Source organism: Mastigoproctus giganteus, chromosome 2 (assembly GCF_048544385.1).
Source record: "Mastigoproctus giganteus isolate SK-2022 chromosome 2, ASM4854438v1, whole genome shotgun sequence".
NCBI lineage: Eukaryota > Metazoa > Arthropoda > Arachnida > Uropygi > Thelyphonidae > Mastigoproctus > Mastigoproctus giganteus.
This window is the reverse complement of record NC_143576.1, coordinates 92,778,986-92,792,329: the sequence shown is the minus strand read 5'-3', so window position 1 is coordinate 92,792,329 and position 13,344 is coordinate 92,778,986. Positions and strand designations below refer to the sequence as shown.

General features: G+C 36.2%; 1 protein-coding gene across 1 annotated transcript in view; it reads right to left on the bottom strand.

Moving 5' to 3' along the window:
* The window catches only part of LOC150089426 (endonuclease G, mitochondrial-like), a 75,468-nt gene that overhangs the window by 16,938 nt on the left and 45,186 nt on the right, over window positions 1–13,344 (bottom strand). The window contains exons 3-4 of the mRNA XM_090368582.1: window positions 12,536–12,648; window positions 1,490–1,670 (exon numbers count right to left, since the gene is read on the bottom strand). Of these exons, the coding sequence (XP_090224708.1) occupies window positions 1,490–1,670; window positions 12,536–12,648 (294 nt within the window). The remainder of the gene's footprint in view (window positions 1–1,489; window positions 1,671–12,535; window positions 12,649–13,344) is intronic.

Genomic DNA, 13,344 nt, shown 5'->3' with positions numbered 1-13,344 from the left:
GAATTTTTCTTGATGTCGTAAATTGTTAAAGTCCCCACATTAAACTCTTTGAAGATATTTCCTAAATTTTAAACTTTTCTAATTCTATTAATAATTTTTGTTTCTTACTGCAATGTTAAAACTATGCATTTTCTTTTTGTTCACATTTTACCTTAATCAACTGAAAAAAATAATAAATCGCACTGTTTTATGCTGATATTATTCTTACCGAATCTGGAGCTAAACTAATCTGAAATTCACTCATGGTTTCCGAGAAAACCCAGTAGTTTCTGTGATATTTTTCTAAAGCACATTTCTGAAGGTCACATAGAATTCTATAGGTCACAACCATAAAACAATAAAAATAACTTGCAGTTTTCGGTTTATTGGGCTTTTTGTTTGTACAATCTGTTATAAATGGGCAGTAAACTCAATCTTTCGCTTATTATAATAAAAATTCAATTTGCAAACGTGATCACTATAACTGTAGCTTACTGTACTACTGTTAATAAAAAAAAGAAAAAAGATCAGCCTCTCAAATTATTCCGGATAACTGAAATTCTACTGTATTTGCAAATTCATCAAAGGTGGCCACAACAGCACCAGTCCAGGAACTTTATTTATCTTGTATATGTATTTCCAGCTGAAATTCTAAACATAGCTACAAGCTTTTTGGATAGTTACAAAATTATCTAATGAACAGTAGTGGCTGCTATGTTTATATTTTCTTTGATTACCACAGTCACTGGTAAACCAGGACCTACAGATTTTCTCCCTGATGTTCCACCCTTAAAACTCTTTGAACCAGTGGAAAGCTATAGCTGTGGGTAGAGCACCTTATCTATGAACTCCTAGAAACATACTGTATGTTTAGTTACTCTTCTGCAACATACAGTAGAATTTTAGAGCAGCATATTATTCCTCTTCAATATCCATCACAGAAAGGCAAAAAGTAACACTACTGATTAAACAACTACACAGTTGGGCACTAATCTTGGCATGTGTGACACTGCATACCTCTTACTGCCTCCCACTGTGAGCCCTGCAATGATGGCCACTATTTCCTAATGATGATGATGATTTCAGTCTCTCTTTTTTTTTTTTTTTTTTTTGTTAGTTGTTGGCACACTGGCTTCTGTGGCCATAATGCACCTCCCAAGTTTTTTGCACTACTCTGATCCAAGCCCGAGGCGGGATTCAAACCGTGACCTTTGAGTTGCTAGGCAGGCACTTTACCCACCAGCTAGCCCAGTTGGCATTTCAGTCTCATTCTTTCTTGAATTGTCCTTGTAAAAGAAGATATTGCAGTGATTTTGTTTTATGTGAGTGAAGGCCAAAGATCAGTAAATAACTTGAAAGTGAAGCCAGAATAAGTTTTAGAAACACTGCTCTGATAGCAAAATATAACAATTTTGATAATGCAAAAAATTTCATGGGTGTGACAACAATTGAATAGCCATCAAATGTAGCATTTCATTTCCAAAAAGTATTTAATAAAAATGCAACTAACCAAAAAGGACTCTAGAGAAATACCATCATCCAAAGGCATATTAGGCATTACATAAGCTTGCAGATCAAGCTCATTTCTGTGTGTCTCACATACTATCACTTTAAAGAAGTGAGTTGGAACAGCAATATGATTTCTTCCTATTACTTCATACTTTACGTAAGTTTTTCCATCTGGATCTCTTCTAAGAGATGAAGCAAAAAAAAAAAAAAAAAAAACCATAGGTGTATTAAACATTTTTAACAAAATAACGATAATTTAAAAAAACTTAACAGCCTTCACAATATTGTAAAAATGGGTTAACTAATATAAAATGGACTAATTCTTTAATCCTAGAATGGTATGTACAATCTGTTATATTAATATAAATAAACAATCTGTGCATATTAATATAAATTAATATGTATAGCTATTAATTCATATTAATGATGTATTAACATATAAAGTTATGTATCCATTTTATATTAATCGAAATGTGTAATAATATTAATCATTAAAAACATATCTCAAAAAAAAAAACAATCTATTTACAAAATATGTAATGTACATGTTACTAATGAACCAATTATTATCATTGGCATTAAATATATTTGTAAAAAAAATATGACATATAGATAAGTTTTATCAATATGTTGCCAATGTTGGAATTGCCATACACTGCATGGCAATTCCAACATTGGCGGAATTGCTATATAAATTCATTCACATGGTGTCTGTTCCAGACAAAGTCTGAAGAGGAACTTCCACCCCCATTAAGAAAGCAAGCTTATAAAGTCTCAGCTAAAAAAAAAAATCAACATCACCTGCACATCCCCTTCAATAATTTGTCTGGTTCTGTGAATTTATTCAAACTACCAACTTCCACAACAACAGATGGAGGTTTGTTCCAACAATAAACTACCTGCTGGCTGACCTTGTGTGTAGTTTGAGCAAGAGAAAGACTGCCAGCAGCATTGAGCTTGCTCAATCCATTCAAAGCCTTAAACACTTCAATCAGATCACCTCGATGGTGTCTCATCTCTAGACACTGCAGAACCAAAGCTCTTTACTTGGTAAGACCACCCTTTTGTTGCCTTCACCAATCTTCTTGCTCTTCTCTGCACCCATTCCTGCAGATCAATATCCTTCCTAAAATGACACTGCCTCCAGACCCATAACAGTAATACCCCGAAGTTACGGGATAGGTGGGTCCGACAAAAATCGCTTAAGTCGAAGTCGCATAAGTCGGGGTACAACTTTGCATATAAATACATATATATTTTGTTTAATTGGGGCCAAGGACTAACAAAAACACTAGTTTAGAAGAAAAATATTTAATAAAATTGCAGTTCTTTATACATATTAATACAAAATATGTATTAAAAACATAAATGAGTTACGTAAAAAAGTTATTTCGATGTCGATGGCTTCATATAATCTAACAAATTCGTCTGACGACACAGCGCCGCCTTCTTTTTTCACGCAGAATTTCTTCATAGCAAGCTAATAATTTTTTTATTCCTTGCTTTGTAGCTATAACGCGTTCTTTGTTGGAGTCTGTTTTCTAAAATTTTTAAGCCCTTTTCAATTGAGCTGAGACCTTCTGTCAAGCTTGCAACTGTCATGTGCTTTTCTGGTGGAACTGGGTCTGAAGTGTCGTTTTGCTCACGCATCTCTATGAGCTCATTCATTGTCAGCTCCTGACTATATGAATCCAACAGCTCGTTGACATCATCACCATTGACTTCCAAATCTAATTGCCTGGCAAGATTAACAACTTCTTCTATCACATGAGCGACATGATCAGTTTCTGGCGTTGTTTTCGTCTCGGTTTTGAAAAAAAAAATGGACAAAGTTACTTCCAGACACCATTCAATGTTTCTTTGTGAATTTCATCCCAAGATTCTTCAATGATTCTTACGGCATCTAAAACATTGAATTGTTTCCAAAAGTCTTTAACAGATACCTCACTATTTTGTCTCCTAGCTTCATTCAGACGTGCAAACGAACGCCTCGTGTAGTAAGCCTTGAATGTTTTGATGACTTCCTGGTCCATTGGTTGAAGCAAGCTCGTTGTGTTTGGAAGCAAAAACACAACTTTCACACGTGGGTCGAAATTAATTAGGGTGGTAGGAAGGTGACCGGATGCATTGTCAATACGAAGCATCACTCTAAATGGAATCTGTTTAGACTTGCAATAACGTTCAACTTTGGGTATGAAGTGGTGACAAAACCAGTCCTCAAAAACGGAAGCTGTCACCCAAGCTTTATGATTTGACTTCCAAATCACTGGTAAGCTAATTTTAGATATACACCAATCGAAAAAATCAAGAACCGCGTAACTCCGAGTTCGCGTAATTTGGGGTAGCGTAAGTCGGGGTATTACTGTACTCAATATGTGGCCTTACCATTGCCTTATAAAATAACTCTCTATCCCTATTGACAAAATTCCTGTATATCATTGACAAAACCCCATGAGCTCACCTGGCAGCACTGCTCAGAGAACTTCATATGTGACTACACAATTACCAGCACATGTTTTTTCAGTTTTCACTACCATGAGTATAGCACCATACAATTGGTATGCTCATCTGAGATTACTGCTTCCCATATGCAGTACTTTTGCATTTGTCAATATTAAACTTCAACAGCCATTTCTCAGTCCATCTACCTAATTTTTCTAGCATACCCTGATTACCTTATTAAACAACCACCCAGCATTTGTGTCATCTGCAACCATACACATTAAGGCCTGATATGCCTTCATCAATATCATTAAAACAGCAATGGACCCAGCACTGAACCTTGGGGCACTACACTATTAATATTTGTCCATGAAGAGCAGTGCCAACTGATAACTTACACTTAGATTTCAGAAAAGCTTTTCTGAAATCTAAGTGTAAGATGTCAAAAGTACTTCTTGCATCCCAGTTCCTTTGTCACTGTCATAATATCTAATCAGACTGGTTAGACAAGACCACCCTTTAACATATAGATGTTGTAACTGCAGTATAAATGCACTCCTCTAGATGGTCCTCTATTACTTCTTTAACCAGTGACTCCATTATTTTCTCTGGAATAGAAGTCAAGCTAATAGGTCTGTATCTCATGTCACCCTTGATTACCCTTTGTGAACCGGGGATATATTTGTACATCTCCAGTCTATAGGGACATCCCCTGAATCCAAGGATGTTATCATAATTATGACTAAAGGTTTGCTGACCTCTTTTGCTGTCTCCCTTAATATAAGCAGATAGATCCCATCCATCCCAGGTGCCTTTTTTATGTTTAGCTTCAACAATTTTTCTTCCACTTTCTTCTCACTTATTACAAAATCATTCAGCTTAATCTGTTAGAATTTTATACATTTCTGGCATCACCTTTCCTAAAAAAATTATTCATGTGTGAATATGCCCCACTGCCTGCAGTGGGCACTGGAGCACTATTCCTGGAATTGGACAACTGGAAAATATTTGGCTGGTCTGATAACTCAAGTTTCCAGGTTCATCATGCCAATGCATATTTGATGGCAAGCAAGTGAACAGCTGCAACCAGACTGCACAGTTGGGGGAGAAAAAAGCTGATGGTGGTGGTATCATGGTTTGGAGGATGTTTTCACGGATCACTGGGTTCTCTCATTCCTATCAAATACACCCTCACAACCAAATTTTACCTCAGCAGTGTTTCATACCAAGTGTGGCCCTATATGGTGACTGTGTATCCAAATGACTTTGAATTCTTTCAACAAGACAATGCCCTGTGTCACAAGGTTCACACTGTGCAGTAATGGTTTGAGGATCATGTACAAGCATTTCGTGTGCTTCCTGGCTGCCAAATTCCCCCAACATCAATCCTATTGACCATTTGTGGGATGCAATGGAATGTAGCATTTTCCAGTGCCTTGCTCCATTACCAAAATCTGGGACATCCTTTTGTCTAGCCGGTTCAGGCTACCTGAAGGCACCTTCCGTGGTCTCATAGAGTCTATGATAAAGGTAGCTAGTGGTTATCATGCCGACAGGTGGCCCAAAATGCTATTAGATAAGTGGTAATAATGATTTGGCTCACAAATGTATCTAGATGATCAATGTCATTCACCTTCTTCCTTATACTTATTATTCACCTTCTTCTTTATACTTATATCTAAAAATATTTAGATGTTAAAAATTTAAATATGTATTTCACAGATTTTCTGTAATTAACAAAGTGATAATTCATTACTTATACCTCACTTAATAACAGAATTGGAGCCTTCAAAAATTAGCAGCTAACTGACTCGTCAATAAACAAATGACGATGTTCCACACACTGGAACATCGCCACAAACTGACGATGTTATGGAAATAAATGCATTCCTTGAAAGAAAAAAAAATTTAATTTAACAACAATTATATTTAAACTCATCAGATTATAATACAGTAATGGGTGAAATAAGCAGACAGCTTTTTTGCAAAAATTAGCAATAAATAACAGTTTAGCTACCCAATAGCATAATAATAAAGATGACTGAAACTTTGTGAATAGTTAGTTTATTTAATGTAGAACCCTCCCCATTAGGCCTATAAAAAGGGATGAACAGAGTAAAAAAAGGAACAAACATTTTTTGTTGCTTTTATTAATCCTCGATTTATTTATTAATCACAGGCAATAGAGATTCATCTGCTGTAGGTGTACAGGTGGTTGAAGTCACTTAGACTTACCACTCTTCTTCTCTTTGTACAATAGCTGGTATAATTCTTAAGTGTGTGTTTTATGCTCCTACTAATTCTGCTGTTCCTTAGCATGTTTTCATCTTTCTGAACAAAGATTGCAGTTTTTTCTAAATGAGTAAAAGCTTCTGACATGTCCTTTGTTGGTATTAGTTTTTGCGGAAGCAGAATTAGCATTCCTTCCAACCTTGTCTTGCAATCTTTGGTTTTCAAGTTCAAGAAGTTCTTCAGTAGTGAAATCTACAACATGTGATTTGAGTAAATCCAGGAGGCATGCCATCCATGCGTGCAATCTGTGCAACGCACACAGGTGCCAGGAAGTACTTAAAAAATAATTCAATGGTGCCTTATTTCATGACATTATCAATCTAAAAATTAAAACTATTGATAATTAATAACTTTAATAAAATTAATAGTGATGCAAATTAACTTATTTTGCAATCTCTAGGTTTTTTGTATACTGTGAGCTGGCTCTTCCACCCCAAGGTAATTTTGTATACAAGCAGCCATAGTTTTCTCCAAGCACCATTTATATTCAATGTCTTAATGTTCTTCCAACAATGAGAATTTTGGACTTGTTTTAAAGGAACTATTAAAGCAAAATCAATAAATGCATCAAGTACAGACAGAATAACTAAAAAAGTCGTATCTGGTATCTTCTACTTAATTAATGGTGCTTCAGTTTGGCAGAAAATATTTCAATGATTTATTTTCGCTCAGGTTGGGGGTGCTTCTATTTGGTATCACAATTTTTAATATTTTTGGAAATGATTTAAGGTGTCATTATAATGAGGCAAGAAATGTCACAAACCAAACAGTCAATTTTCTAGTGTCCTTATATTGAAATGTTAAAGAAAATGTTATTAAGTGAGATGAAGTAAATATCTATATATTTAGTAAATTAATATCAAAATTAAACTCTTCAAGTAGTTTGGTTTGGTTTTGGTTTTTATGGCACATGGGCGACTAAGACCGTGATGCACCAAGTCCATCTTCAAGTACTAATTGTTCTAGTAGCTGTATAGTGCTTGAACCAAGAATTTCTTTTTTCATCATACAGCCCATTCATTCTTCCAATGAAAATCTATTCTTCCAGCAAATAGATTTTCATTAAACATATAATTTAATGAAAATCTATTTGCTGGAAGTAAAGACATTACATACTGATATTATGGATATATTATGACACTGATGGATGTTTAGATGGACAGACATACTGAAATTAACAGGTGGAGATGCACCTAAAAGTGCAGTTTAGAAAACAGAACCCTAATGTCGCAATCACAGTTGAAATAAACTAGAATGGCAGAAAGACAGTTTTCTGTTTCTAAACAGTCAAAAGGACAGTTTCATTAACCCTCTGGTGGGCACACCAAAAAACTTACATGAATAGTCAGTCAGTCAAGTAGCAAACTTTATGTTTGTTCTGTTTAAGTAATGATGAAAAGATAAATACTGAAAGCCTAAGGAGGAAAAATGTTTTTCAAGAAGGTAACTGTTCATTTCATACATACAAAATGCATAAAAATAAGCACATAGTTAACCAGTTTTTCTTCACCATAATTCTCCAATTCTAACACAATTATGGGCAGATTTTGACTTTTAATACGATTTTCTCCAATTAAGTTCTTCAATATGATTTTTGACCTTAAAGATCAAAAATCATATCGAAGAAATGAATTGAAAAAATGTGCACTGAATATCACTTTAACAGACTGAAGAAATATTAATTGAAAAAATATTAAAGAAATACTAAAATGTGTATTGATATCACTTTGACTTTTTTTTTTTTTTTTGCTGCAGTTTGTCTACTGGCAGTTACACAAGGGGTAAATTTAAAAAGTCATACATATATATATTCATCTTCCAAAAAATTGGAACTTTTTTATGAAACCCTAAACGCCAGAGGTATTAGAACCTATAGTACTTAGTACTGTGCTTGGGTTGGAGGTTGAGAAGATGAGAGACAGCGAGTGGAGACACTCTGTTAGAGGAATCATTGATTAACCTAACTGCCCTCTTCTGAATGGAATCTAGAAGCCTGAGAGAGATTTTGGGGGAACCGCCCCAGATGTGGAAACAATATTTGATGGTAGAGTGGATTTGCGATTTGAACAGGGTGAACAGCTGTTTGGAACAAAAGTAACTCCATGAGCAAAAGAGAAAACCAAGTTTTTTAGATGCAGAGGAAGCAATATTTGTAATGTGCTTGTGCCAAGAGAGATTAGAAGTCAGGGTAATCTCCAAAAGAGATATATCATCATGCCTAGAAACTGGAGTGTCACCAAGGATAAGCATAGGAGCAGAAGAATCCTTTTTGTGAGATATAAGACAAGACTGAGTTTTAGAAGGATTAAAATCAACTAAGTTGTCTTCGCCCCACTGCAGAATTACCTGGAGATCAGTATTTAAGGAATTGGTAGTGGATATTCAAGAAGTTGAAGCTGATTGAGCAGGGCAAGGTTTCTCAAAATAGAAAGTGGAATGCAATGTGCTATCATCGGCAAAACTATGGATAGGATGTCCGGTCAATGGAAGAAGGTCATTAATATATAAGTGGAAAAGAGTGGGGGAAAGAACTGAACCTTGGGGACACCAGCATTAGTGGAGAGGTTAGAAGACAGAGAGCCATATACCATCACCCTCAGTGAGCGATCAGAGAGAAAACTGGATAACCAATTACAAAAAAACAGTTGGCAAACCATAAGATGGAAGCCTGTTTAAAAGACCTTTATGCCAAACATGATCGAAAGCCTTTGAGTTGTCAAGAGCAACTGCCTGTGTTTCACCGAACATTTCCATTGAATTTGTCCATAAATGGGTAACATAAGCCAGAATATCACCAGTGAATCAACACTGATGGAATCCATACTGGCGATCATTGATCAGATGGAAGGTTTCTAGATAGTGTAAGATTTGGAGGTTAATTTATTTCTCCATTACTTTAGAAAGAGTAGAAGTAATTGCAATGGGACGATAATTGGATGGGAGGGATTTGTCACCCTTTTTAGGAACTGGCTGGATATGAGCAAATTTCCAAGCAGAAGGAAAAACACCTTTGGAATAAGAAAGTGAAAAAAGGCGGCAAAGAACAGGAGTAAGTTCAGGAGCACAGGAGAAATACCATCACTACCTGAAACTTTCTTAGCATCAAGATTCGTCAAAATCCTTCTGACATCCTTTTGACAGAAGACCACAAGAGGCATTGAATGGATCCTTTTTTGGGAATGGTGGGAGGTGTTTTACCAAGATCATTAATACATGAGTTGGAAGAAAAATGGGATGCTAGCAGGTCAGCTTTATCCTTGGCCAAAGTGACAATAGAACCATCTGGTTTTGACAGAGGTGGGAGCAGAGATGGGCAAAAGTTGCGGCCAATAGCTTTAACAAGAGACCAGAATGCTCGGCTACCATAAGGGCAAGAAGCAAGTTTTGTACTCTTAGCCTGTTCAAAATCTTGTTTGGACTGATTAATAACTGCTTTACAATTGTTGTGAGCTTTGGTGTAGGCAGAAAATGAAACTGAAGAATTGGAAACAAGCCAATTACAATATGCAACATTCTTCTCCTGAACGGCTTTAGCACATTTATTGGAAAACCAAAGTTTAGATAAAGGACGAGATTTTAAAGTGGCGTGTGGGATAAAGGATTCCATTCCTGCAAGAATAAGTTCACTGACACGATCTGAGCAAAAGTTAACATCAGAAGTTTTGAAACAGTAATCCGACCAATGAAAAGAAATCTCGGAGGTCATCCCATTTTGCATTCTTGTAATGCCAAGCAACACGAGGTTGGGAATTGCCATGAGATAAAGGCTCCACTGGAGAAGAGACAATCACCAAGTTGTGATCTGAAGTGCCTAAAGGCCCTCTCACTTCGACCGTGTACTTAGAAGGGTTGTTTGTGAGAAAAAGATCAAGCGTATTGGCTGTATGATTAGGATTGTCCGGTATTCTTGTAGGTAAATGAAAAATCTGTGCAAGATCATTAGTAGTTGCAAAAGCCTCAGCATCTCGACCAGCTGGGTCGGTGTGACTAGAAAACAGAAGCCAGCTGGAGTTGTGAACATTAAAATCACCAAGGAAAACTATCTCACTGTTAGGAAAGTTGTACTGGAGAAAGTCAAGTTGTAAAGAGAGGAAGTCAAAGAGATCCAAGTGATTAGTGGAGTTGGGAGAACGGTAGAGACAACAGATGAATTTGACACAATGAGGTAGAGAGATTTTAAACCAGAGAAGATCAAAGAGAGGAGATTCCATATTACCAAGTCTCAGACAGGGAATATCGGAATGGACATATGCACAAACACCACTTCTGAGGCGAAAGGAATCATACAGCGAATAATTTGGGCAACTGAGATGAGCAGTAGTTGAATCAACAGATAACTGAGATTCTGTCAGAAAACGTGCATAGGGTTTGGCAGACTGCAAGTGGAAATGGACATCGTCAAGATTAGAATTGAGACCATGTATATTTGTGAAATGAACTAGGAAGTGTTTGGGAGGTTTAGATCTTTTCGCAGATAAGCTTACACTATTAGTTTGACAATTCATGGTGTATTCAATAGTAAGAAAAAGTGGGGGGGGGAAGACATGCTGTATGAAGTAATGAATTTTTTGGATATGTCGTACATTAGCATTAGCATTAGCAGAGGCATTTGATGCAAGAAAGCAAGCATATGCAGCATCAGCCAAAAAAAAAAAAAAAAAAAAATTAGCATTAGCATTAGTAGAGGCATTTGATGCAAGAAAGCAAGCTTATGCAGCATCAGCCAAAAAAAAAAAAAAAAAAACCACTTCCACTTCACCCCTCTGTTCGTTCAAAATACCTGTCCAGCTGAGCCTTAAACTTATTTAGGCTATCAACTTCCACAACAAGGGATGGAAGTCTGTTCCACCAACCAACCAACCACCCGCTGGCTAAAGGCAAATTTCCGCACCTCTATCCTACATCTGTCTTTCCTCAATTTGAATTTATGCCCTCTCAGGTGATTATTCTGAGCTAGAGGAAGAATCCCATCAGCATTGAGCATGCTCAAACCATTCAAGGCTTTATACACCTCTATCAGATCACTTTGCTGGTGCCTAGTCTCCAGACACTGTAATTTGCATAACTTAAGCCTTTCTTCGTAAGAGCACCCCTTTGTTCCATTCACTAATCTTGTTGCCCTTCTCTGTACTCGTTCCAGCAGCTCTACATCCTTCTTGAAATGAGGCCTCCAGACCTGTATACAATAATCTAGGTGTGGCCTGACCATTGCCTTATACAAGGGAATAATCACCTCCTTATCCCTGCTGGAAAAATTCCTGTATATCATTGACAATATTCCATGAGCTACTCTTGCAGCCCGTCTGCACGAGTATGGCAAGAATATACCCAGATCCTTGACATAACGTGGCCTTGACAATGCCCTCCGTGTACACACTACTTGGACTCCCTCCAGTCACTATCTGGAAGAGTAGAGGTAGCAAGATTATACACTAGCTGATCAGGAAGTCTCCTAAAACATTACCAATAGGTTCGGTCCGATGTACTAACTAGCGGCCAGCCTCCGAACACCATTTTAGAGCCGTACCCTCGAAATGTAAGGAAGATTGGATCTTGCTATGATGTCCATCATAACCTCAAAAGTCATCAATCGTACTGCAAGATGGAAGAGCTAGGGAAGGGTTGACCGGAACTTAGCTCTGGAGACTAAACATGGGTTCCACCACTTGAAACCGCCAATAAGCAAAGTGGTGGTATTGTACCAGTTGATGAGAGTTATCTACCACCTAGTATTGCCTAGTAACACAGAGGGGTGGCATTCCTCCATGTGGTGTGGGCGCCACACCTTGACCCCTGCTTACATTGGTTCACACCTGGGTGGTCACCCACAGTGTGCTTGGAGGTTATACCTGGGACAGTCCCATCATCATGAAGGTGCAAGCAGAGGGTTTGGCTGTTACAGACCGTCCGGACTTCGCTGAAATTGGATCCACTTGACTTATCTGAGAGACTGTCTGTGACAACCTCAAGTTATACACAAAATCAAAATCATCCAGAAATATTTAGAAAAATTAGAAACTGAAGGTTACCTATATTTTCTTTTTCAAAATTCTGATCTGAACAAATATATGAAAAAATTAGAGATAAAAAATGTTTCAACAAATATAAAAAATAACTATGATTTCAATTACTTTTAGATGATATTAATAAATAAATGCTTTACTGGTAAATTTTATTTTATTTGATCTAAATAAATTTCCTACATTTTTTTCTTTCTAGAAAAGGACACAAGAGATAATAAAAAGGTTACCATAAACATGTTATTCTTCTTATTATTTATTTTTTTTTTAATACAAATTCAAATGAATTTTACCTTGGTAAATACAATGGTCCAGTACATACATAAACATTTTTATAGCGCTTTGTCAGATTCCGAACATAATTCTCCAAATGGTTCCATTTATGAAGGTTGAACCCTTCTCCTACCTAATTTAGATATAACAGTATTTAATTTTTTAAAAATTAAATCTTAATTTGTTCTTACATAGTAAATCAACTTCTTTTACCCTTTCACGAGTGCACATGTATATTTTTGATGTATGGGCTCTGTGGAGTACAATATATGTGCAGATTCAAAGTCATTTCATATGTGTCTATCCAGATATGAATTGTCTAGAAATATTCAAATAGGTGTTGCAATATCTTATCTGTGTTTCCAAGTAATTGTAGATGTAGTTTATAACAAATGACAGTAAGAGCTTAGGAAATCAGAAAAAAAAATCTTATCTGTTAGGGGCAGGTGTCTGATTTGGGCATAAAAAAGCTGAAATTGAATAAGTTCTCTGGAATTTTGATGTACAATTTAATTTAAAAAAAATTATTGCAAGAAATATAGAAAAAAATCATGAAAAAATAAGTTCATTGTTACCTTTTGTTTTCTCATGTAATATTCTCTATGTCTATATATGTATCATGTAATATATAAATAGAGTATGTATCATGTAATGTTTAGTAGAAGATATTACATCAGAAAACAAAAAGTACAGTCAGTTCTGCTATAACACGGTACATGTGTTCCTAAAAATCTCCGTGTTATGGTATTTCACACATTAAAAACAACAGGGCTTATGGGAAAAATAGGGATAGGGGCAGAGCACTCAAAAAAAATTGCCAGTCTGTTAA